We start from the raw sequence: 24,502 nt of genomic DNA on the forward strand, positions 1-24,502 counted from the left end.
TAACATGGCACTTCCAGAACAACCCTAAAGGAAAGGAATGCTAAGGAAACATTATACTGTAAGCCTCAACTCTGTACCAAAGGATAAAAGAATGAATTGAGAGAAGTCATTCTAAGCCTTTCACTACTTCTGGTGAAACCCAGATTTACATATAAACGATCTTTCTAGATGAAATGATGGACTTAAACTCAAAAACCAAACAACAGTTCAAGTAGTTATGAAGCTCTAGACTGGGAAACTCATCACATAACAGTTACCTTGCCACATAGAAGCAATTATTGAGTTTCCAGAAGGATTTTCCTTATTGTCAGGGATAACAAGTCAGAAGACATATAGAGACTATCCCATTTTTCATACTGATGGCCCCAATAATATGAATGATAATCTGAATACAGTATTGCTTTCTTTCTGCCCCACCTTATCCCCAAAACTGGGACTCAAGGCAGCTTGTAAAATAAAAATAAATGCAAGTAATAACACATACTCATAAACGAACTGTCTATATAATTAAAAACTATTTAGAACACCTTCATTAAACAGCAAAAAATAAAAATTGTGCCGCATACTAAGATAAGCCCTTTCCTTGTATAACAATCAGATCCCAAAAGCTTGTTGGAATAAAAATGTTTTCAACAAAGTGGGAGTAGTATAGTATTCTAGAAGGACAATTCCAGAGCCTAGGAACAGCCACCAAGAATGAAATGCACAAAATCTGCTTCCTAGTTTGTAAATCTTACTTCAATACTTCTTACTTCTCCACTTCCTCTTTAAAATACTGGATTTAAATATATAGAGAGCACTGTCATCTTTGCAAGCTTGGCATTAGGTGGAAGGGTGACAAGCAATGCTACCATCTCTAGAGGGCATATTGTAAGCATCCTTCCCTCCCACACATACTCCTTTCAGTTGTCCTACCCAATTAGTTCATACATGCAACATTACATAACCACAAAACTTAAAAACTGAAACAATAAAATCTGTAAAAAAAATATTTTAAAACTGCATTATGCAATTTCTAGTGGTCCTCTTCAGAGTTGAAAGATCTTCTTTCTCTTCACCAAAATCTGTGCATAACGAAAACCACTTAATCCACTGCAGCTGTGCATAGCACATCTTAATTAGTTTTTCATACAAACACAATGAAAGGGTAATAAAACTGTAGGTTTTCCCCACACTTTCATATTTTACATACAGATGTACTGAGGAATGTAACACATGGAATGGTATGTAACCAGAACACAGTATTTTATTATGGATTAATCAAGGTAAACTGGAATGTTAACTTGTACGTACATATAAGCCAGGGGTAGGCAACCTGCGGCCCGCGGGCCGGATGCGGCCCGGCGAGGCCTTGGGACCGGCCCCAGCCCGGTCCTGCCACCGATTGCCGCTGGGGCCTTTGGCCTTTCGCGCGCAGGGGCAATTGTCTATAGAAGCCTCAGAAACATGCATTTATATTAACATTTTTTTTAAAATCAGCAATTTTTTTTGTGTGTCCTCCACTTTTTTAAAAAAGGTGTCCACCATTTGAACATGTTGTCCTACATTTGTCCCGGTTTATTTATTTATTTAAATTTTTTTTTTAAGGAAAAATAATTATTTATTTATTTATTGGCTTCGGCCCCCCCAGTTGTCTGAGGGACAGCAACCCGGCCCCCGGCTCAAAAAGGTTGCCTACCCCTGATATAAGCTATTAAGTTTGGGAGCAATGAAAACAACAAATGAAGAGACAACTAGGGGAGAAAAGGTTGTAGAAAAGAAAGAGTGAAAGGAGAAAAGGGGGGAAGATATAAACTCTCAAAAAGCAAAGTGAATGGAAAGGAGTTCAAATTTAGGCTGACATTCATAGCTAATGCAAGCCTTTGCTCACTCAGGGAGAATTGGGGTGTCCTCACTATTATATTGAGCTTCAAAAGTACCTTCCAGAGCACAGTATGTGCACAAAGATGACCCTGCATCTATCCAATTCCAAACTGATCAGCAGGGAACATAATCTCTACAATGGCACTGAACTTTGGTGGTGCTCTGTGTGCTCCAAACTATAACATAACCATGATGACTCTCCTAACCTCACTTTGAGAGAAGGGCACTCTCCCACAACTCACCAGAAGGAGAAGAGACACTCACTTTGTTAAGGGACTCCCATTACCCTGAGAATGTAAATATAAGCAGAATAATGAGTAACACAGTAAGAAAGGAGGCAGAATGGTAGAAATGGAGAAAATGACAGAATGGAGAAAAAGACAGAAAACTCAAATGCCAATGGCAGAGGAAAGAAGTTCATGCTAAAGGAATCAAATAGTTGAAAACAGATTATGCAAAAAACAGTGTTTATTTTAAAAGTCACATTGTTTTAAGATTGGGTTCTAGAATGTCATAAGACTATATTCTTGGATGTGTGTATTAAAAAGATAAATTCATTTTGTATCATTTTAAACTTTAGAAAAGGAGGGGGAAAGAGCCTATTCTTGTTGCTCAAGAAACAAAAATCTATAGAGGGCAAAAAGAGAATGAGTGACTCCTTTCTTTTTTACCTGTAAGAATATGAAAAACATCCTAGATCTTTAAACAGCAACAGAAGCAATGTAGAATTCTGTGGATGGGACCGGACATCACTGAGGACACTGATCCTACTTTGGGAAAAATACTTCCTTTGCCCCATTCCATGATATTTTCCCCAGTAGCTCCATGTGTTTTTCCATGTCCTTGTGAGTTCCGAGCAAGTTCACTGCCACTGGGCCACCAAAATACAAATGGGACTGTCATACCTTCTAACCAGGCCAGTTAGCGGCATGAACAATTTAACAAAGTTCTTCCTCTCAACAGAACTCTTTGTTAGCTGATGACATGCAGTACACTGAGGCTGGCTCCTAATATGGAAGAGGAGCAAGAGGCTTGGCAGTAGCTGGTGGCTAAGGTCAGGGCTCACATTATTCATCTCTGCCCTGTTTTATTAAATAAAACAAGTCTGGGCAAAGCTACAACGAGCATAAACATATACAGACAATTCAGCACAGAGGTGATTCAATTTCATTCCCCACATTTTTCATGTTGTTTATTGTCACACAGTAGACATCATACCTCTCCATGCAAAAGATCTAAGCTTCTATGGCACTTCCTAACTTAGGACAAGATAGTTCTGCTTTTCAACTGATCGTGCAGGCTTTCTTACAGCTAGCAAGAATGCTTTGCCCTGTTTTCGATGTATCTGAATTTGGCTTTAAAAACTGGATTCAAACAAAAAGTTACAAAAAGCTATACTTGAGAAAGAAAGTTATGCTTACCTTGAATCTGTACAAACAGCGTAAAAAGGAGAAGGAAGTAACTTGTATGTTAGTTTGAAGTATGAAGATTGGATGTTAGTAAGAAAATTAGATAGAATAGGATAGAAGGAATGAGAAGGAGAAGAGAGAAGGAAGAGAAAATGTGATGAAGATAGATTTGGAAGTTGTAGGTAGGTATGTTAAGAGGGGTGAAAGTAGATGTATTGTATAGAATTTATACTTACAGGTACATGTTTTATTTCGCAAATGTATGCATGTATGTATATTTGTATGTTTCCTTTTTATTCTAATAAAAATTTTTAAAAACTGGATTCAAACACTAGGTTTATATGTTATGGTTCAGCGCCTTCAGTATAGTCAAGTTGCCTTTATTTTTCTCATAACTAAAACACTTTACCTTATCCGTATTTTAAGGTCCTGGCACTTTGGCCTGGTACAAATGGGCAGGAAGCGCCATCCTGGCACTGATGTTAAGGTTCAGGAGCACGCAGCATGCGCACGCTCCTGAATCCTAGTGTGCGGCAGCAGCGCCATCATGGCAGCCTCCAGTCCATACAGGGACTGCCATGATGAAGCAAGTGCAGTGGCGTGTCCACACGTTGCGGCACCGCGCTTGTGTCATTGATGTGCCACAGCGCGCCAATGGTGCATTCATGGTGGTGGCTGTGCACCGCAAAATGAACCCGCTTTCAGTGGGTTCTTTTTGCGGCGGAGGAAGGCCGCGCAGTTTGGCTGCTGTGGCCTCCCTCAGGAACAAAAACGGGCGGCTCCAGCCCACCCTTTCAGGGCAGTCTATCAAGCCCCTTGGTATTAAAATGTCACTACAGCCTTCTGAGTTGTTTTGTTTGCACTGCTCACCACAGACAAATATCATCCCATCCTAAGCACCCCTTACATCTGCACTGGCATTGCAATCAGCTTCATCCATTCAAGCCCATGAACTCATGCAGGATAAAAAAGGCTGCTGCTAGCTAGCCATACTACAAGAAAACCCAAAGCATTAAAAGATTAAATCCATCATGTGTATCCCCAAGGTTACCACAACACATTTTATTAGGAAGTCAAGTCTTAAAAAGTGGCTTAATAGGTGGATAAAACTTTCGTTTGAATAATCTGCAGGCATGTTGCCCTGTCTGAATGATGCCAACAAGGAAGAGGATAACTAACTGGCAGAAAAAGAATCTTATCTGCTACTATTCCTCCATTCCATCATGGCCCCTAACTACCATATGACCTTTAATCATCAGTACAGTATGTCCCTAACAGTGGTTAAAGTTTTGAACTATGGCCAGGAAGATCTATACTCAAATCTTGCTCAATTGCAAAGCTCTCTGGTTGACCTTGGACCAGTCACTCTTTCTCACTAATCTCGTGGGGCGGTTTTCAAACTCAAATGGAAAGAATCATGTCTGCAGTCTTGAGCACCTTATAAAAATGGTAGGATATAAGTTTCTTTAAAAAAAAAACTATATACCCAGGCTTACCAAACTATATACTCCTACCCATTTAGAAAAGAAACAGGTCTCCAGAGCTGGCAGGTTGGGTTACTAAATTCTTTCGGTTCCAGGGTGGTATGATGTGAACTACTCAAAAGGGCCTCTGGATTCCTTTTGCATTATCTGTATATTTAATTATAACCTTCAGTAAATGAAGGCACCTACTGGCCTCTTTGTGCCCAATGATGTAAATTCGATTCTTCTCCTCTTACCTCTCTTTCTCCTTTTTATTGGAGGTAAGCAAGGATGACACACATCAAATTAAGAGCAGTGAGGGTTTGCACACATCTATGTGATCCCAGATCGCTGTGTATCAGGACCCCATAATATCAAACTTATTCAGTTAAGCAAGTGTTGTCAACATACACATAGTGCCTTGTCTAGTTCAGGTTGTTCTCATTTCTACTCATTTTTTCCTTAGTGAGCAAGGATGGAAAGGAGTTGTCAGGAAAGCCTGATCCATTCAGGGGTGGGGAGGCCCCTGAGGTGAAATACAGGGAACTAGAGGACAAGACAGTTAGTTACAGATAAAATAATATGAATTAATTTTCCAACACCTGATGAATGTCATCTTCAAAAACCCATTCTTTCAATTAGTAACAAACTGGGCTCAACTACCTATTCAGTTTTCTTTGTAATCACTGGGAAGAACTGTTTCAGTCATGTTTGTCAAGGAAACAAGGAGCAAATAAAAAGGTAGCTTGGGATGTAAAATGTACATCACCCTGATTGTGTGCTTAACTTCTACTACAAGGGATTATATCTATCTATGGCCCAAAACAGATGATCCATATGATGCAGTTTCCTGCTGCGTTCGGGGCAAAGCATTTAGATGACACATGCCAAGAACACAGCAGAAAACAGAGCCAACGCTGCACCTTCAAAAAAGAACCAGGCCAAAAAAAGAACAGAAAAATCCACTCCTTTTTGGAAGCCCAGTTCAGGACCGTAACCGGCCCAGATTGGGACTGGCTGTGTGTGATCACTGCAATCCCAGTATGAAAGGGCCCCACTGAGTTTCTTACGGTCTGACTATTTCAGACCTTAGTCATACAAAAATATACACATAACAGATAGCAGAGAATCAAATCCAAAGTAAGTACAACTGCATTCTTCTGCTTTACATTTTGCTATGCATACCGTAAGAGATCCATTCTGCGTGGTGGCTGTATTCGTGTTCTGTTCTCCATGAGCCTGTGTACTTCCATAGATTGTCAGATTGTGCTCGCTGGTCTGGCCTGCATAGTCCTGAGAGTGGGGTACCCCATACTCTGTGGGGATCCCATTCTGTGGGGGAGGTGGGAATGGGATTGTGGTGAATGGCTGGACCATTGTGTCAGGAGTGGCTGTAGGCTCCTGGTTACCCTGGAGAGTGAAGAAGGAAAACACTTAATATATCAACAAAAGAGAAACAGTATATAAAACAAACTTACTTTCAAGAAGAAAAATATATCCTCTAGCCAAGATAAGTTATCTTATTCATTGTTCAGCATCCCTCAGAAGACGCAAACAATCTTGTCTCCTGGAAACCACCCATACACATTTCTTTAGCATGTTTAATGTGCAGAATAAGTGAACAGATCAAGGTTTCAAGATCAAAAGCGCCCACAGCCCTATTTACTTAAGTGCAGAGAAGCAGTGTACTAAGTTGAGATACTTGGGCTTTTCTAGAAGGCATCAGAGCAAAGCCATTTAAAAAAAAAAAAAGACAGCAATAAGTGGTGAAAATACAGAATATCATAAACAGGTCTATAAACAGGCGTGCAAAACACAAGAATGTATGTTAAGTTGATTTGTTATCTGTTTAGCAGATGTGCGGCCCCTTCTTGCTTGTATTGTAATGATAAATAGTAATAACACAAATAGTTCAATATATTATGGTTCCAAGTTCCTTCAGGAACAGCTCCTCCTGCTTGCTCATGTATTTTAGGATATTCCAGAGAATGCTCATAGTGTATCAATCACTTCAGTTAGCTATCAGTTTGGATGCCACTATGCCAAGAGGCAGCTTGCTTGCTTTCTATTTCTTATTATAAGAAGAACAGGTGTGATGGCCGCTTGCCCCCAGTCCAAAAGCAGCAAGGGGCAAACTGAATAGCTCAGCTTCTGGTACTGGCTGCCACCTGCTGTAACTGCTGTCAGCACCCATGGTATCTAGTTAGGTGTGTGTTGTGTCAGGTTTTTTGTTTTCAGTTTTACATGCTTAAAATGTTTCTTTTAAATTTCCTTTAAAAAAAACAACTAACTGCAGGCTGACACTGTTCCATAACAAAAAGTCAAACCAAAGAATTATTCACTAACAATACACATTCAGATAAATCTTAGCATTGTTGAAAGTTAAAATATTGTACTTCTCTTGTATTTCTAAAAAAAAAACTTTTATTGTTTCATAGCAACAAATATTCATGAATCACCATCACTGAATTTGCTTTTGATTATTCTCCTTCCCTAAAAGATACATATTTGTTACTCTAATAAACGTAATGCTTTTAAAACTCTTCACCAACATTTCATCAGTCAATGTCTGTCAAATGACTATCCAAGACACAGTGGATGGACATCAAGATATAGATCTTTCCATAGGGAACTTTCTGCCAAATGAACTCCATGTGCCTGGATCTCTCCTGATCTTTACAAGGTATATTAAAACCATTCTATTTAGATAGAGATTTGGTCATATGAAGTACCGGTAATGCCAATCTTGCACAGAGCAAAATGCATACTAAACTATGCCTTTAGGTATTTTGCTTTTTTGTGTTTTATGTTTCATTTAAAAATTTAAAACATTGTGAACTGCTTCAGACATCCTTAGTAACACAGGAAACTACCTTAATCCATTTAGCCTAGTGTTCTTTTTAGTGACTGGCAGTAGCTCTTCAGAGATTCAGAGAGTGGTTTTTCCATGCCTACTGAGAGATGCCAAGAATGCAACCTGGCCCCATCAACATTCAGGTCTGTACTCAACTACTGAGTTACAGCCTTTGGGACTGATAGATGCTATAGGTTTTAGAAAGATAAAATTAACAACAACATTCGGATCAGGTTCAGAAATACGGGATTTGATGCCCTGAAACTGAAACCATACACACAAACATAATTCTAATTTGCTGACATTTAATTCTTTGCCTGCTTTTCCAAAGGAAGAAATTATGAGAAACAGAGCTGAGAACATGGTGCAGACTCTTCCTTCCATTCACCAATCATAAGCATCATTGCATTCAAACAAAGCATTAATTATATTCATCCTGAAATCTTTGGTATCCCACAGAGAGTCCACTACAATGGACTTTTACCATCACTTTCACACAAATGTTATTTTAGATGTATTAGATGCTTCGCAGTTATTAAAAAGATAGGGCAAAAGATCCTCAAAGATCCCCAGCACAGTCCTAAGAATTTAAGAAGGCCCTTATGATTATTCTAAACACCAATTCTCCATTGTTCAGACTCAGTGTCTGTACAAACAAACATTTTCTTGTATCCTCATTCCCAAATTAGGAGTATACACAACATTTGCTTGTAAACTTGTGGTTATGCTTCTCAGAACTCGGTCCTAAAAGACTGCCACCTCAGCATAAATCAATACATAGTAAAAAAATCTTGCAAACATCACTCCGGTAACACAAGTGCCTCCTCAGGAAAGGAGCAAGTGATACTACAGAAGTTTGTGAAAAGGAAGAATGAATACTACCAGAACATGCACATTGGAAAGAAGAATGAATCACCTGCAATTCCTATTGTACAAAGCATCTTCAAAGGAATTCAGGCCTCTTTAAATTGAAATCAGAATTCAAGTTCAGGCTAGGACACTGGTTAAGATCCTTGTGCATTAGTCCTGAGCCACACAGAAACTCAAAAATCTCCCCTTGCAAATTAGATCTATTTACATTATAGCCAAAGAATTAAAGACTTCAGTAAACAAGCTCACTTACCAGATAAAAACTTGCCAACAGCCATCTACTTAGCCAAGGGAAGTAGGAACAAAAGTTTTCCAGGTAAGTAAAATGATTTCTTGCCCTTTGTGGCAGGCTTAATCTTCACCCTTCATGAGAAAATCTCTCCCTCCACCCTGCCAGTCCTGCCTTTACCCTCAGTAAGCAGAAGAAAGACTCATATATTGCAAAGTAAGACGAAAACAAGTTACATTTCCATTTTCCTCTCACTGTTGTTGTATATCTTCAAGTCATTTCTGACTTATGGCAAACCTATCATGGGGTTTTTGTGGCAAGTTTCTTCCAAGGTTTGTTTCTTTGTTTGTTTTTGCCATTGCCATCCTCTGAGGCTGAGAGAATGTGATTTGCCCAAGGTGACCCATGTGGATTTACATGGCCAAGCCAGAATTCAAACTCTGGGATCCAGAATTGCAGTCCAATGGTCAAACCACTACACCACTACCAACTCTAAGAAGTTTATCGCACTGGGGTTAAAATGTTCCCCAGTGTGTTCTAACGCGGGCGCGCACAAAACGTGACGGCAACGCGATGGGGCCAAGAACCCCATTTTACCACACACTGGAACACCGCCTTTCTCAGAAATGGTGTCCCCTGGAATGCAACAGGAACGTGATTGGAACGCCCGGTGGCAAAGGCGGCGTTCCAGTGTGTGGTAAAATGGGGTTCTTGGCCCCATCGCATTCCCGTCTCATTCCGGGCGCGCCCGCACATGGTCACATTAGAATGCACTGGGGAACGTTTTAACCCCAGTGTGATAAACTTCTAAGAAGACAAGATCTGCTTTTGAATGTGGATTGGATGCCTAATGCAGAATATTTTCTGGACCAAGTAAGAGCCCACACATGAGAAATAAGAAGAAGACTAGCCCCAACTATCCTATGCATATGTTGGCAATGGAATAAGCAGATATAGTATCACCAAAAAAAATCATAGGACAGAGCCTTTCTGGGTCTGTATCACCATACAACACTAGAAAAGACTTTAAGTCTCAATGGTTCTCCACATGAAGAAAACAAAACTAGAACCTTTTTTGCATATTAGGTTCCCTGTGATAGGGTCACCTTAGGGTGGTCATGCTTGCAGGATAGATTCATATATTTTCTTTCAACAAAAAGATAATCTTAGAGATGGGTGAAAATATGCTATTTGTACCATACAGTAGGCAAAGAGATTGTTTTCTACACCACTGGGAAATTGGATCAGGGAACTGGCATAACAGCTCTTTTACTGTGCACCTTCAATACAGTATACATGTGCAGTGCCTATCAGATGCTATAGAACACATATTTATGTATGCATATGTATGCATACACACAAACCCTTGAGAAACTCAACCCTGATTTCTGAATACTAGTTCATTCTCAGTATAAATGCAAAGCAAATACCTACTCACAGATCTGAAACAGCACAGCATGTTGCAACACTGAGAAGCTTAAAGCACGGGAAAATAATGCTTTAACGTAAGCCAGAGGATCGCTGTTGGGTTTCTCTAAACAAAATCGCTGTAGAAAGTGGTCTTCTAGCAGGAAACACAAAGAAACTAAAGCAGGCTTGGAAGAAATTAAAGAACCCTTTCCTAACCTTTCTCAAGCAGCCTACAATTCTAGTTTGGGGCAAAATGAAATTATATTAAATTCAGAACACTTCTAGCTAATACTAGGCCATTCAGATGCTGGCTGAATCCCAAATTTGTTCTGACACTAGTCTATCTGGCCAGTGTCCCCTGGGAGTCATGTGATCATGCATGCCTGTAGCAGGGAGAAGGAAGGGCATTCAATGATAGCAGTGCATAGATGCACACAGAGAGACAGAGAATGACAACCAGCTTTATTTACTAAATTCCAATCCCTAAAGAGTAGCACACAGTGTTTAGGGCATGAGACGTTGTTTTCAGTATTTCTAACCTACAAATACGATCAATTATCTTCCAGTTGCTAGTCCCAGGGTATAAAGCTTCTGCTCTGTGGAAGGGCAGCAGACAGGCTTCCCCTCCTCCTTCTTTTCTTTGTTCTACTGCTGGAGGTTAAAAGAAAGTTGAGCCACAGCTGATGGATGGACTAGATTTGTCTCTCATATACACTGAAAGTACACATAAAAGTACATTCTGCCCTCATGAATAACATGTTCTTTTTCTTCCCAAGGTATTAAGAAAGAAATCTGTTCCACTGAAATATAAGAATTATCCCAAAATCCTGGAATCCCTAGAGACACGCACTGATGCACTGATTTTTTAAGGCCTCAAATAATGGAAGCAAAGGTGGGCAATCTTTTGCAAAATTACTAAAAGATCTTTCCATAAATCTAATACTAAATATCTTTTAATAGGTAATGTTATATGAAATTGCTAAATGGTAACCAATTTTTAAACTACACACATAAACAGTTTTCCTCCACAGCCTGTTGTGAAATTTTCTGTCCTATTTTCTCCCAGATATTACATGCCATATATAAAAATTCTACAAAACCAGAAAGTATTGTGAAGAAAAACAATTCTGGTTATAGAAAATAATTCTGCTCTTTAGATCTCACATAGCATTGCACTGTCCTCCATATGCTTCTTAATAGTATAAATGTACAAGGGGATTAAAAAATAATGGTGCAAAAGTAAAGCTGTTCTTAGTATTGCACCATTCTTTTTTAATCGCCCTGTATAAAAAAGCTAAACACTGCTTAGACAACATACAGTACATAGAGGAATCTTGTAGCATCTTTGAGACTAACTGAAAGAAAGAAGTTGGCAGCATGAGCTTTCCTAGACTTAAGTCTACTTCCCCCTCCTGCTGCCAACTTCTTTCTTTCTTTCAGTTAGTTTCAAAGATGCTACAAGATCTTTACATACTGATTCTACAGACTAACACAGCTATATCTTTGAACTCTAGACAGCATACAGTTATGCTCTAGTAATGTCAGGCAGCACTCTACAATTTTTACTAAGTGCACTCACATTTACTATTCAATTCATAATCTCCTTCCACCCCCTTGTGATAACTGAGTCATAACCTGAACATTCAAATCAAAATTTCCCTTCTGTGCTAGTTCCTGTGTGTCCTTTCTTACCTTGCAAAACATATTTTCCTTCCTTTCATTCCTTCTGTCACCCTACTATCTATTTTAATTTTCTCTTCCCAGTTTCCTCTAGTCCATTCTTAATTTTCAACATCCTCTTTTTCTTACACTTGATCACAACAGTAAGCTTATACATAATTACTTCACGTTTCCAAAAACAATACCCTCCTACACAATAATTCTTTTCATTTAGAATGGCAGCAGCAATGGAAACATATTCCAAACAATTTGTGATCCTAAATTGCCAGACTTTATTCTATGATTCCTATTCTGAATAAAGACCTTCCTGTGCTTAATTTTATCCCTAATATATCTTAACATACTGTATAGTATACTCATCCATAAGTGTAGAAATTTTAGATTAAAAATTGACCCCAAAAACCTTATCCACGGATCAATGTTAGTGCTGTACTTGAACTCTTATTTTTAAAAAGGAACCATCCCCTGGTGAAAGACAACAGTATAATCTGTACTGGAAGCACTACACACCTCTGTTCTCTCCTCCATTCAGCCTTTAGTGTGAGCACAAACAGCTATGCCTGCTGGAATTTTCTGAGTTCTTTGACTCTGTTTTCCTTTGCTTCATCCTTTAGATCCTTTGTTGTGTGGCCCTAAGCTTTAACCTTGATTTCTCCATGGGTCATATCAAAATCCATAATTTTGTCCCCAAAACCTGCCCTCAATTTATACACAAGATCGACTTATAGTCAAGTATATAAAATATGTTCTGATTCTAATTATCCAAACTAGGAAATTTACAACTGTAAAAAATTACAGATTAATTAAAACATAATACCAACCTCTGCTGTTTAATACAGCATTCCTTCCTGGGTTATCACATTACTTTTTCTACGAAGTTCTAAAGAGTCTTCCTTATCTGATATGTTTGGGACCATAGTTATTTTGGATTTTGGGTGGTTTTTTTGTATTTTGTTTTGTTTTTGGAATATTTGCATATACAAATGCAAATTCATTTATGTTTTGGGTACATCTTATAAACATAATAATAATAATAAATAAAAATTTTATTTATATACCGCCCTTCCAACAGATCAGGGCGGTTAACAACACATTAAAACAATACAATAAAAGCATCAATACAATACAAATTCAATAAAAAACAGAAAAGCCCCGAGTTAGCCAATCCCCTTGCCAGTGAAGAGGAGGGAGGCCCGTTGGACTTTAATCGGGGAATGCAACATTAAAAAGGAAGGTCTTTAACTCCCTCCTGAATTGGGCCAGGGAGGTGGCCGAGCGGAGCTCTATGGGCAGCGTATTCCAAAGGGCCGGGGCGGCGATGGAAAATGTCTTCCTAGTGGTGGAGACAAGCCTAGCCCCGGGAGCCCTAAGTAGTTGCTGCCCAGATGTTCTGAGGGTGCGGGACGGAATGTATGGGGAGAGGCGGTCCTTCAGGTATCCTGGGCCCAAGCCATTTAGGGCTTTATAGGTCATCACCAACACCTTATATTGCGCCCGGAAGCGGATCGGCAGCCAATGCAGATCTTTTAACACCGGTGTAATGTGGCTGGCCCTGGAGGTACCAGTGACCAGCCTGGCTGCCATGTTTTGTACCATTTGTAGCTTCCGGGTTTGGTATAAGGGTTGCCCCATGTAGAGTGCGTTGCAGAAATCCAGTCTCGAGGTTACCAGAGCATGTACCACAGTTTCAAGGTCCCTCTGGGCCAGGTATGGATGCAGCTGGCGAATAAGCCGAAGCTGATGACAGGTGCTCTTGACCGTCGCATTCACCTGAGCAGTCAGGTGAAGGGACGAGTCAAGAAGCACCCCCAGACTGCGCACGGAGTCCTTCACAGGGAGCGTGACCCCGTTCAGGACAGGTGGAACCACCGCCATTCCTGGACCAGGGGAACCTATCACAAGTACCTCCGTTTTCTCTGGATTCAGCTTGAGTCGGTTTTCCCTCATCCAACCCATTACTGACTCCAGACAGGCCACGAGAGGAGAGACGCCATCCTCAGTCACTGCATCAGTCGGAGACATAGAGAAAATTATTTGGGTGTCATCAGCGTACTGATAACCCCACGCCCCATGTCTCCGGATGATCTCTCCCAGCGGTTTCATGTAAATGTTAAATAGCATGGGAGACAGAATGGCTCCTTGAGGGACCCCAGTTTTAAGGGCCCTCTCATCGGAGCACACGTCTCCCAGCTGCACCATCTGGGACCTCCCAGAGAGGTAGGACCGGAACCACTGGAGCACAGTGCCCCCGATTCCCACCTCTGCCAGGCGCCCCAGAAGGATACCATGGTCTATGGTATCGAAAGCCGCTGAGATAGCCTGGAGATAATATGTGTACACTGATCCTTCTGAGCCATTCCTGTGGAAAAGGTTGGATTTTGGAGTATTCAGGATTTCAGAATTCTTGATAAGGGATACTCAACCTGTATAACCAAATTCAGTGCTAGGTCATATGACAATGACAACAGCAAAATCTTCAAGCATAACAACTTCTTTGAGCACAACTGTAGTAACAAAGCTTATGTCCAGTTCCACTGGACTATACACCACTGCACTTACCCAGACAAAGGCTGGATTCATTCTACTATGTAAGCATGACTTACTCAGAAATCAAGGTTTATTTGGAAACAACATATCAGCATCTAAATGTTCTGAAGAAACCCACTATGTGCTAGCTATGACTTTGCTGTTTTTCTGAATTCATACGCCGCTGATAAAACTTGCTCTATTTTAAGTAGTGACTACACTATTATCACAGATGCAGAGCACATGCTATGCACAAAGAAGGTATAAATGTCAACTACTCCAGGCAGACCTAGGAATTGTGCGTATCTTAAACCATGGAAAGCTGCTGTCTGTCAGTATAGAGGAGGGATGGGGAATGTCTGGCTCTGCAGATGTTCTGGCAACAACTCCCATCACCCCCATCTAGCATGTTAATTGTTATTGTGTTCTCTCCCCCATTCCCCAATTTCTGAGGGGAGGCATTCCTGTATATGTGTATGTGTGCATGCACACACACACCTTCAAGCCACCTGTCACCAATATAGAACAGTGACTTGACTTAGAAGGAAAATGTCAAATGGCTCAAACTGTACTAGAGGTACTTTTTCAACATAATAAATCTCATAATAAATCACCACCATGAAACTCACCGGGTGTCCTTGAGCAAATCACATGCTCTCAGCCTCAGGGGAATGCAACGGCAAACCTCCTTTGAACAAATTTTGCCAAGAAAACCCTATGACAGGTTTGTCCTGGGGTCGCCATAACTTGGAAATGACTTGAAGACATACAACAAGGAAAGGAGCATACTGTACTTCAAGCAAGTCAGGATTCTGCCAATCAGTTATTCTCCTGACTTCTCATTCAGCATAACTGTGAATGATGTTAGCTATGAATACCTAAAGTACTGGGAGTATAGCAACAGCAATGCACACTGGAAACAAATAGCAGCTATTCCTACAAATGCTCTGCGTTTATAACTACAAAATCTAATGATTTAAACTGGTCAGTTGATTCAAAGGAAGAAAAAATGTATACATGTACTGGCATCACTGAATACTTGGTTCTATTTTGTGATTGACATTTATGATTTTTTCATCCCTTGATGAGCAAAGGGATAAACTCTGTTCCATGTCAAGAACTATTGGAACAGCTGTAAGACTCTAGCATTTAATTACTGCATATGAGATGTTTGGACCAAAATTTGGAATCCAACAATCTCATCTTTTCATCTCTATCTCCAATATTTAGAATTTCAAGTTACCTCATTAAACTAATCCTGTGGTCACAAGTCACAATGTATGTTATTTCTGAATGTTTTAGAGAATGTTAGATTTTGAGAAAAGTAGAGTTAAAAAGTTATGGCAATTCGCCCAGTGTTTTCAAGACGGAAGACAAAAATCTGACTAAATGCAAATACATAAAACAGTGGATTTTCAAACAAAAATCATGTCTCCATCATCAACACAAGACATGTCTGTAGAAAGTTTCAATCATTATCCTGCCAACTATAGGGTTTTCCACTTGGACAATCCTACCAGTTCCACCAGGTATGAGGGTTCCTCTCGGGCAATGCTACCACTGTAGCCAAAAAGTGGGTCTTTAACCCACTAAATGTGAAGACATCCATGGTGCCCACTTCAATCACCAAGAGCTTTCACTGATCCTCACCTCTACCACAAGGGTCTCCCTCCTGCCCCACCTGTATGACATCAACTGTGAGGATTGTCTAAATATCTTCAAGGTACCAATAAGGATTTATACAATTTCTATCCTCAATGGACACACCTGTCTATATTCAATACTGCCACCACATACACTTTTTCTGAACTCAAACTCTTAGATTAGTGATTCCCAAACTTTGGTCCTCTGTGTGTTTTGCACTTCAACTCCCTGAAGCCTGAGACATAGAATCATAGAGTTGGAAGAGATCACAAGGGCCATCCAGTCCAACCCCCTGCCATGCAGGAAATCTCAATCAAAGCATACCCGACAGATGGCCATTCAGCCTCTGCTTAAAGACCTCCAAGGAAGGAGACTCCACTACACTCCGAGGGAGTATGTTCCACTATCAAACAGCCCTTACTGTCAGGAAGTTCCTCCCAATGTTGAGGTGGAATCTCTTTTCCTGTAGCTTGCATCCATTGTTCTGGGTCCTGTTCTCTGGAGCAGCAGAAAACAAGCTTGCTCCCTCCTCAATATGACATCCCTTCAAATATTTAAACAGGGCTATCGTGTCACCTCTTAATCTTCTTTTCTCCAGGCTAAACATGCCAAGCCCCCTAAGTCGTTCCTCATAGGGCATGGTTTCCAGACCCTTGACCATTTTAGTCACCCTCCTTTGGACACGCTATAGTTTCTCAACATCCTTTTTGAATAGTGGTGCTCAGAACTGGACACAATATTGCAGGTGGGGCCTGACCAAAGCAGAATCTTGGCCAGTTGTCAGAAATTCTTGGAGCTCAAGTCCAAAACACACAGAGGACCAAAGTTTGGGAATCACTGATCTAAGAGCAGTGGTACATCTGCAGTAGCAAAGTTTGGGAATCACTGCCTTAGATAGATATCATTTCTGGAGATCAAAAGTGTATGAAAACAAAAACAAATATGATCCGCTATGATCCCTGGAATAGCGGTATAGAAATAAATTAAATTATTATTATTATTATTATTATTATTATTATTATTATTATTTACAGAAGTTAAACTTAACAAAGCAGATTCATTAGTTAGTAAATTGCAAGACCACACATCTAATCTAACACTCCTCTCAAGATAACTAAGACTATACACACCAAATTCCCAACCAAAACTCTCTTCTCTAACTCTAACCCTAATCTAACTCAACTCCCTTGCTAACTGAAACTCTTGTCTAAATGAACTCCCAATTGTCATCCACTAGCTTTATGCAAATCTCCTCAAACATTCCACCAATTAGAATTCACTCCAATATTGCACTCTCCCATCTTGCAACAGCTCCTTACTTTATTATACAATTAATAAATCAAACAATATTTTTCCAATACAAGTCCATGACATCACATCTAACTGTTCACTACTTATATCCTTTTATTTTGCAAACAGTTCCTTAGGGATTAACAGTGCAAACATAAAGCACATACAGGAAAATTAAAGACTAATGTTGTTTTGTGAAATGAAGTGCACAATTTTCCTCAGAGCATTCCTAGCTATCCTAGAAACAAAACAAAGTCTCACAAAAGTGGTAGCTGTTGTCATGGGTGGTTGGAAATACCATTTCTGCTTTTCTATAACCATTACTTTGCCCAAAAGTATTCTGATCCTGGCACATGCAACATATTTAACATGCAATGTTGGCATGCCTGGATTCTGATTTATCAATAAGCCTTCTGCAATTTAGTAAAAAGCAAAAATAAGGCAGGATTGGAAAAACTATTTTTTAAGAATTAATAATATCAATAATCTGGTCATCTGCAATATATAAAAATTGTGTAAAGCTCTCTAATGCAAAATGAAATAGTATTCAGAGTCCCCCAAGAAGAGATAGTATACAATGGTTATCTCTAATTAGCAGATATCATAGGACAGATCATTACTGTTATAGGGCAAATGTGAGAGTCATAATTCAGTTCCTAAAACACATGACTATCAAAGCCAACTAGGTTTCATTCTTTTGAAACAGAACTGTCAAGAGAACAAGTGTTTTCCTTTAGAAATAAAGAGCAATCACATTAAAAGCCATTACTATTGTGTAAAGCTGTTAAACCTCAAAAGGGGGCATTGACTCTTACCTGTGATATGTCCATTTCCAGTAGATAAGAGCCCCACATCCAAACTACAGGATGTGGGGGACTTATCTACTGGGAAAAGAGAAGTTTGTATCCCTTCATGATGCATGGACCAGCATATGTCACCTCTTGCCTGCTCCACCCAGCAATTCCAAAAGAAAATCAAGGAGAGAGCAGAAACCTGCCGCATCAGCAGCTAGCTAAAACAGGAGGTAGAGAAAGAAATGAATGCTGGGAGAGTAGGGTGTGGGGTGAAAGCATATGGAATCAATTGCTGAGAGTATTGAATGTCTTGGAAATGACTGCAAAGCTTGAAAGAACAGGGAGCCAGGACTGTACAGGCAGACATTACTCAGTTTTCCTTTGTGGGGGAAGGGCATGCAACATAGCATGTTTGTACGTTAAATCCTCACTCCTCCTTAAGTCTTCATTTTGTGTTCGAAATCCTTCAACCCAACATTACTGTTGCTGTAGGCTAGATATACAGAAATATGTATATCAGTCCAGGCACAGCAAGAACACAACACAAAGCAGGCTGTATCATATGAACTAAGCTAAGCCAAGGCAATCACTCTATTTTATCACATGCCGATAGCGGGGAAACAATACCACATAAATTTGTCATGGGGTAGCAGTGTACGAGAGGAAAGATGGCAGAGATTCTGAGTGCTTTCCTTTAATAAAATAAACACATGCATCGCACAATACCTACCTACTTACCACAAGTTTCCAAGGATGCATTCCCACAGCAGAAATAATCCATCTTGACACCCCTTTAACTGCCATGGCTCATTGCTATGGAATTCTGGAAATTGTAGGTTGTTGTGGCACCAGAGTTCTCCTGACAGAGAATGTTAAATGGCTCACAAAACTACAATTCCCAAAATTTCACAGCATTGAGTCAGGGCAGTTAATGTGGATTAAAACTGGATTAATTAACCAGTGCAGATGCAACCTAAGTCTGCCTCATATCCAACTCATTTACTTCATTATTATCCAACATCAGCTTTCTCCCACCGCCATCCCCTCCCGAGAAAGCAGTTTTGTGGACACACTCTTTTTAATCTCCTGATGGGATATTAATAAAAGCACATTGCCTTCTCAATCCTGTTTTCTAATCCTGTAACCCTGAAAGTATGGTTAGCTCATGCCTGCAAGCTGGCATGCAATTTTCTTCTGCAGCAAAAACACTGTCAGTGTAGCTCAAAATCAGCACAACCAGTCCACTTGGGAAACAACTTTGCACAGCTAATGAGCAGCTAAGAGGCCTGAAAAGCTTCCAGGGAGAAGAGTATCATCACAAAGTTTTCCAGTCCTCTGTCAGTCTTCCATCTTTAGGAAAGGGGGATGACTTTAACTGCATTAGTAACATCCTGTTAAACTGATACAAACGCTTAACGTGGATGCGTTTTTAAAGTGGATTAATGCCTGCTTGTAAGGGTCACCAAGTTTATATAGTACCTCTGCAATTATTCACAGCCTCTGCCTCAATAATACTATTGCTTTCTCCAAGAGCTTTTATACAAAGTCCCAGAAACTTCTGCAGTCAATCTTAAAAGCCATTTTTTAAAAGAAAAAAAAACAACTAAGGATACAGATTACATAAGGAGCATCACAATTAAATACTCAATCCTCAGAATTACAGGTAGTTTGTAAACTAATGGCAATGCAACCAAAACCTATTTTGTGAAAGATCTCACACAAGCATTTGTCCACCAAGTACAGAATCCAGGCACAAGCTTATTTCCCCCTTTAGGCACTGCCATAAACTCCAGATTAATCTGATGAAATCAATCATTTTATCTGCAAACAACCCTGTAAAATAAGCTGGACAGACACTTGCCGAAGGCATCCCAGTGAATTTCATGGGTAAGCCAGGATGTGAAGCTAAATTCTCCACGATAAATATTACTTTAGTCAGCCACTAATCTGCTAACAGACTACTGTTTAATGCAGCTGCTATGATGTGTTTGATTCAAAAAGCACTATTGTCTAAGAGGATTTCTACAGTATTGGTTTCAATCTATCTGTACAAGTAGATGATCCTGTGTACAAGAAGGTATGTGGGAACTCCAATGGGAATTTCAAGCCAGGCCTGAACTGTCGCTGGAAGCCAAGGTGACTAAACTGAGGTTATCATAGTATGGACACATCAAGAGATAACACTAGTCACCAGAATAGACAATAATGCTTAGTAAAGCGAAAGTCAGTAGGAAAAGTAGGGCATGGTCCCAAATATGCAAGACTTGTGCAGGGTTACTAATAACTTGAGCTCATGGAGGTCTCCTCCTGACTGAGCTATGCTAAGTTGTACAGTTGTCCTTCCATATTTGCTGGGGTTAGGAGGGAAGGACCCCCATGAATGTGGAAAAAATGCAAATTAAAAAAACACAATTCTTTTTACCTGAGAGAAGACCATTCTAGGAATCTCCAGGTCCTCCAGTGCCATTCTATGGTCAACATCTGCCAGAAGGTGATCACAGAATCATGCAGGAGAACCTACAAATGCCTAGAGAAGTTTTTTATCTAAATTGTGTTCCCCAACACAACTCTATGTTCAACTTGTGGTAGAGTTGCACTGGAGGAGCTATAGATTCCTAGAGAGAACATATTAATCAAAATCACAAATAATCAAATCCACAAAAGTCAAAGCCGCAAACATAGAGGGACAACTGTTGTTGACATGACAACAAGGACTCTGTGTGTTACTACAGTGCTCTGACCAGACCTAAGAGAGCCACCCCAAATACTTAACAGGGGAGGAAAGGTTGTATTGCTGAGCCTGAAATCCTGCAGGAAATTTTTGCCTGAATGATAAGAGGCTGGTTTGAGCCATCCTGGCTAGTGCTTCATTTTCTTCAGCCTTCACAAATGAATCCCTCCTCAGAACCTGCCACAGCCGTGCTGTTATCACAGCTTAGCTAAGTAAGTCAGCACACTCCAGAACAGAGAGGGTCAGAAGCAACAAGACTCTCTGTCATCTGCAAAAGATGCAAAGATAGGAGCCTGACAGTAAAGTTGGGGAGCCTTGGAATGAAACAAGGAACTACTTGGGTGTCGAAAGAAAGAAAGAGCAGCAAAGTGCATTTATTATTACTCAACAAAAGTGCCAACGTACAGACCATCCATCCCCTGAGGCATCAGAATTACCATCATGCTTACTGCCTTCATGGTATTTAATATTTAAACAGGCCAATAAATATTTCAGAACATAGTCATCCCAATAAGAATGCTATTAGGGTAAAAGCAAAGACAAATATTGGAGGGGCATAACTGCTTCTTATTCCACGCCCCCACCTTCCTGAAACCTCCACCAGGCATCTGAGCTATCCAATGGCAACTAAAATAATCTTCCAAACAGAATAACAGACAATACACTGAAGGAAGACTGAAACAACCCAATTCTCCCACATTACAGGGCAAGAACAATCAACTGAACTGTACAGACTGTTACAACCAAATTAACTCCCCCACTCCAATTTATCCCCCACCCTTTAAAGCCAGATACAAAATAATAGTTATAGAATAGGTTCCAGTAGCCATTGTGGTATAGCGGTTTGAGTGTTGGACTATGACTCTGGATATCAGGGCTCAATTTCCTGCTCGAGTATAAAAACCCACTAGGTGATCTTGGGCAAGTCACACTCTCAGACTCAGAGGATAGCAATGGCAAACCCCTCTGAAAAAACTTGCCAAGAAAACCCTATGATATGTTTGCCTTAGGGTCACCATAAGTAAAAACTGACTTGGAGGCACACATCAACAACAACAACATTCCTAATTTATCCCTCACCCTTTATAAAGCCAGATACAAAATTATAGTTATAGAACAGGTTTAGTAGCACTGAAGCTGCTTTTACCATTTTTACGTTACTGATGTTCACACCCTGCTCCCCAGACACATTTCGTTTTACCGAGTAAAATCTTGAATGCAGTTTTTTAAAATCAGTCTTACCAGCTGACCAATGTCCAGAGGCAAGACCTTTCACCAGTCTTTAACCCTCTTCCTGCTATAGAGCATTCTTTGCTGCACAGCTACTGATACCAACTCATTCTCTCTTCAGGTTAACAGATAACAAAAGCTTTCCAGCAGATTAAAAATGTGCTATATTTTCTCTTTTAATCAAGAAGAATCTGCTTTTTACATAATTGGCTTTATTTTATGTTTTCCTGTGCAGGAAAACTGATCCTTTCCATAAGGCTCATTCTGGAAATATTGTGGTTATATTCCCACAGTTCAATTCCTATAAGACCAACCTCTCCAATAAACAAATTTTCCATATTTTGCGCAGGGAGAAACAGACTGTAAGTCTAAAATCATGATGCCCACTGAAGTCTTCTATAGCCATAGAAATCCCAGTTTGTCTTCCTTGTGTCTACTGAGGTATATGTATGTGCCTGCACCCTTCAAGTTGCCTGTCAACTTATGGCAACCCCATGAATTTCACATTGCTTTTGGCTTTCTTAGGCAAGGAATACTTAACAGGTCGTTCAGCCACTTCCTTTCTCTGAAATAAAGCCTATATCACCTTTATTCATTGGTTGTCTCCCATCAAGGGCTGAACCAGTTTAGCTTCCAAGATCAAACAGAATCTGGTTTCTTTATATGTGCCCCTAGCACATAGGTAGTTTTTAAAATTTGAGTTGGCGGCATTTAAAATGGTTAAATGAAGTGGTTATGAGAATGCTGAGAAAGTAGGTGCAGCAGAAGAAGAGTTCTGGAAGAAGAAAATGTCTGCACAGACCAGCCTTTTTAAATTATTTTACCTTGGAAGAACCCTTGAAATAATTTTCAGGTCTCAGAGAACTCCTGCATAAAAATGATTATATGTAAAATTTAAAAAAAATGTTATTTTTTAAAAATCATGATCTCATGATTTCTCATGGAGCCTACAGTCCAAGGAATCCTGATTGAGAAACTCTGATGTAGATTATCCCCAAGTTTTATATGGTGACTTACAAGACAAACTTTCTTCTGCAATTTCAATTTCACACAAGCAGCAATGATAGAAAGTAAGAAGTCTACAGTTCCCAAATCAAAACTTGTATCAGAGGCAATGTTCTGATGAAAGAGGCAGCTCGCAATACAAGAAAAACCTAATTATACAGGCACATATCAAAATGGCTAATATTATTCAGTCTGTCCTGGAAAGTCAGTCACATATTCTCTGTGGAAAGAACTGAATTTTGATTCAATTTTTAAAATTTTCATATTAGAAGTTCAGGGAACTGGGATGGTATGGTAAATAAAGTTAGCATTGGCTACTTCCATCATGTCGAGACTAAGATTTCAAAAAGATAACAGAATTTTGGCAAGGGTAAGGCATAAGAAGACAGATATACAGGTTGTCTGAAAATTATCTTTATAATTTCGGTTCTACATAATTTTTAGACATCCTGTATTTATTGCATTTGTACTGCAGCCTTCTTCAAGAAAAGGTTAGAGCAGTGTTTTAGCAATTGACCTATGAAATAGGTTATAGCTCAGACGGGAGCAGACAAGATGTCACATTACATGGGGCAGACAGGTAAAAGTGGTGGTCCCAAATCACGTTCACCCTCTCCCCTCCATAAAATTATCTGTATTGTTTTCTCTATAGTGGCAGTCAATGATCTGCATAGGGAAAATGAAGACATGATGGAGCAGGCAGAATGCAAAATATTATGTCTCTAGGTTGCAAACTACATTTGCCTTTGCCCTGAGATGGGGTTATGTCCCTGATCCTACCCCCTGCTCACACTCATGATCATTTGTGCCTGGATGGTCAGCACCAAGTTTTCTTCATGCAAATTCCCCCTGAAATGTAGAGAAATGGGTGGGGACAAATTCATTTCATTCTGTGTTTGCTTTTTTCAGGCAGCAGATGCAATGCGAGAGAGAGACTTACATTTCTTTTGTCATTATGTGGTTTCTACCTATCGTTTACCAAGAAGGGACTGGCATTTTACAGAATGTAAATAGCAGCTGAGTCTTTCTCATTGTTCTCTCTTTTCCAAATGTTGGTGCCTATATCTTATTCCATACAAAATTGGGGAGGGGCATTCTTTCCTTCACAACCTAGCACATGACATGAGTAAACCTGAAGCGCCAAACCTTACAGGAATAATGTGGAAGAACAAATCAGCATATAGTTACTGGGTTCACTGTCAGCTGTTGTTCTTCCAAAAAGGAATTTCAAATAGAAGGACCCTATCTGAAAAATGAACCCAAGTAAGATTCCACACATAAACAAAACACACAGGAACTGACAACCACTTATACCTTCATGATCTCCAAGTAAACACACACATACACAGTTAAGTAATAAATACTCTACACGTTATTTTCAGAAGCAAAGCTTCCCAGTCCTGTATGAAAACCAGAGCTGCAACTGATGTCAAATTTAAGAAAACGTTTACGTTGTCTTGAACAACGTATTTTAACTTATTATAATCTCTTATAAAGAGATTTG

General features: G+C 39.8%; 1 protein-coding gene across 8 annotated transcripts in view; it reads right to left on the reverse strand.

Moving 5' to 3' along the window:
• The window catches only part of RBFOX2 (RNA binding fox-1 homolog 2), a 255,393-nt gene that overhangs the window by 92,557 nt on the left and 138,334 nt on the right, over positions 1 to 24,502 (reverse strand). For all 8 annotated transcript variants that reach the window (XM_089528090.1, XM_089528089.1, XM_089528088.1 and 5 more), the window contains one exon: positions 5,921 to 6,145. In XM_089528090.1, coding sequence (XP_089384216.1) covers positions 5,921 to 6,145 — 225 coding nt within the window. The remainder of the gene's footprint in view (positions 1 to 5,920; positions 6,146 to 24,502) is intronic.

This window comes from Sceloporus occidentalis, unplaced genomic scaffold, assembly GCF_023333645.1.
Source record: "Sceloporus occidentalis isolate IW3139 unplaced genomic scaffold, rSceOcc1.0.p SCAF_5, whole genome shotgun sequence".
Lineage (NCBI taxonomy): Eukaryota > Metazoa > Chordata > Lepidosauria > Squamata > Phrynosomatidae > Sceloporus > Sceloporus occidentalis.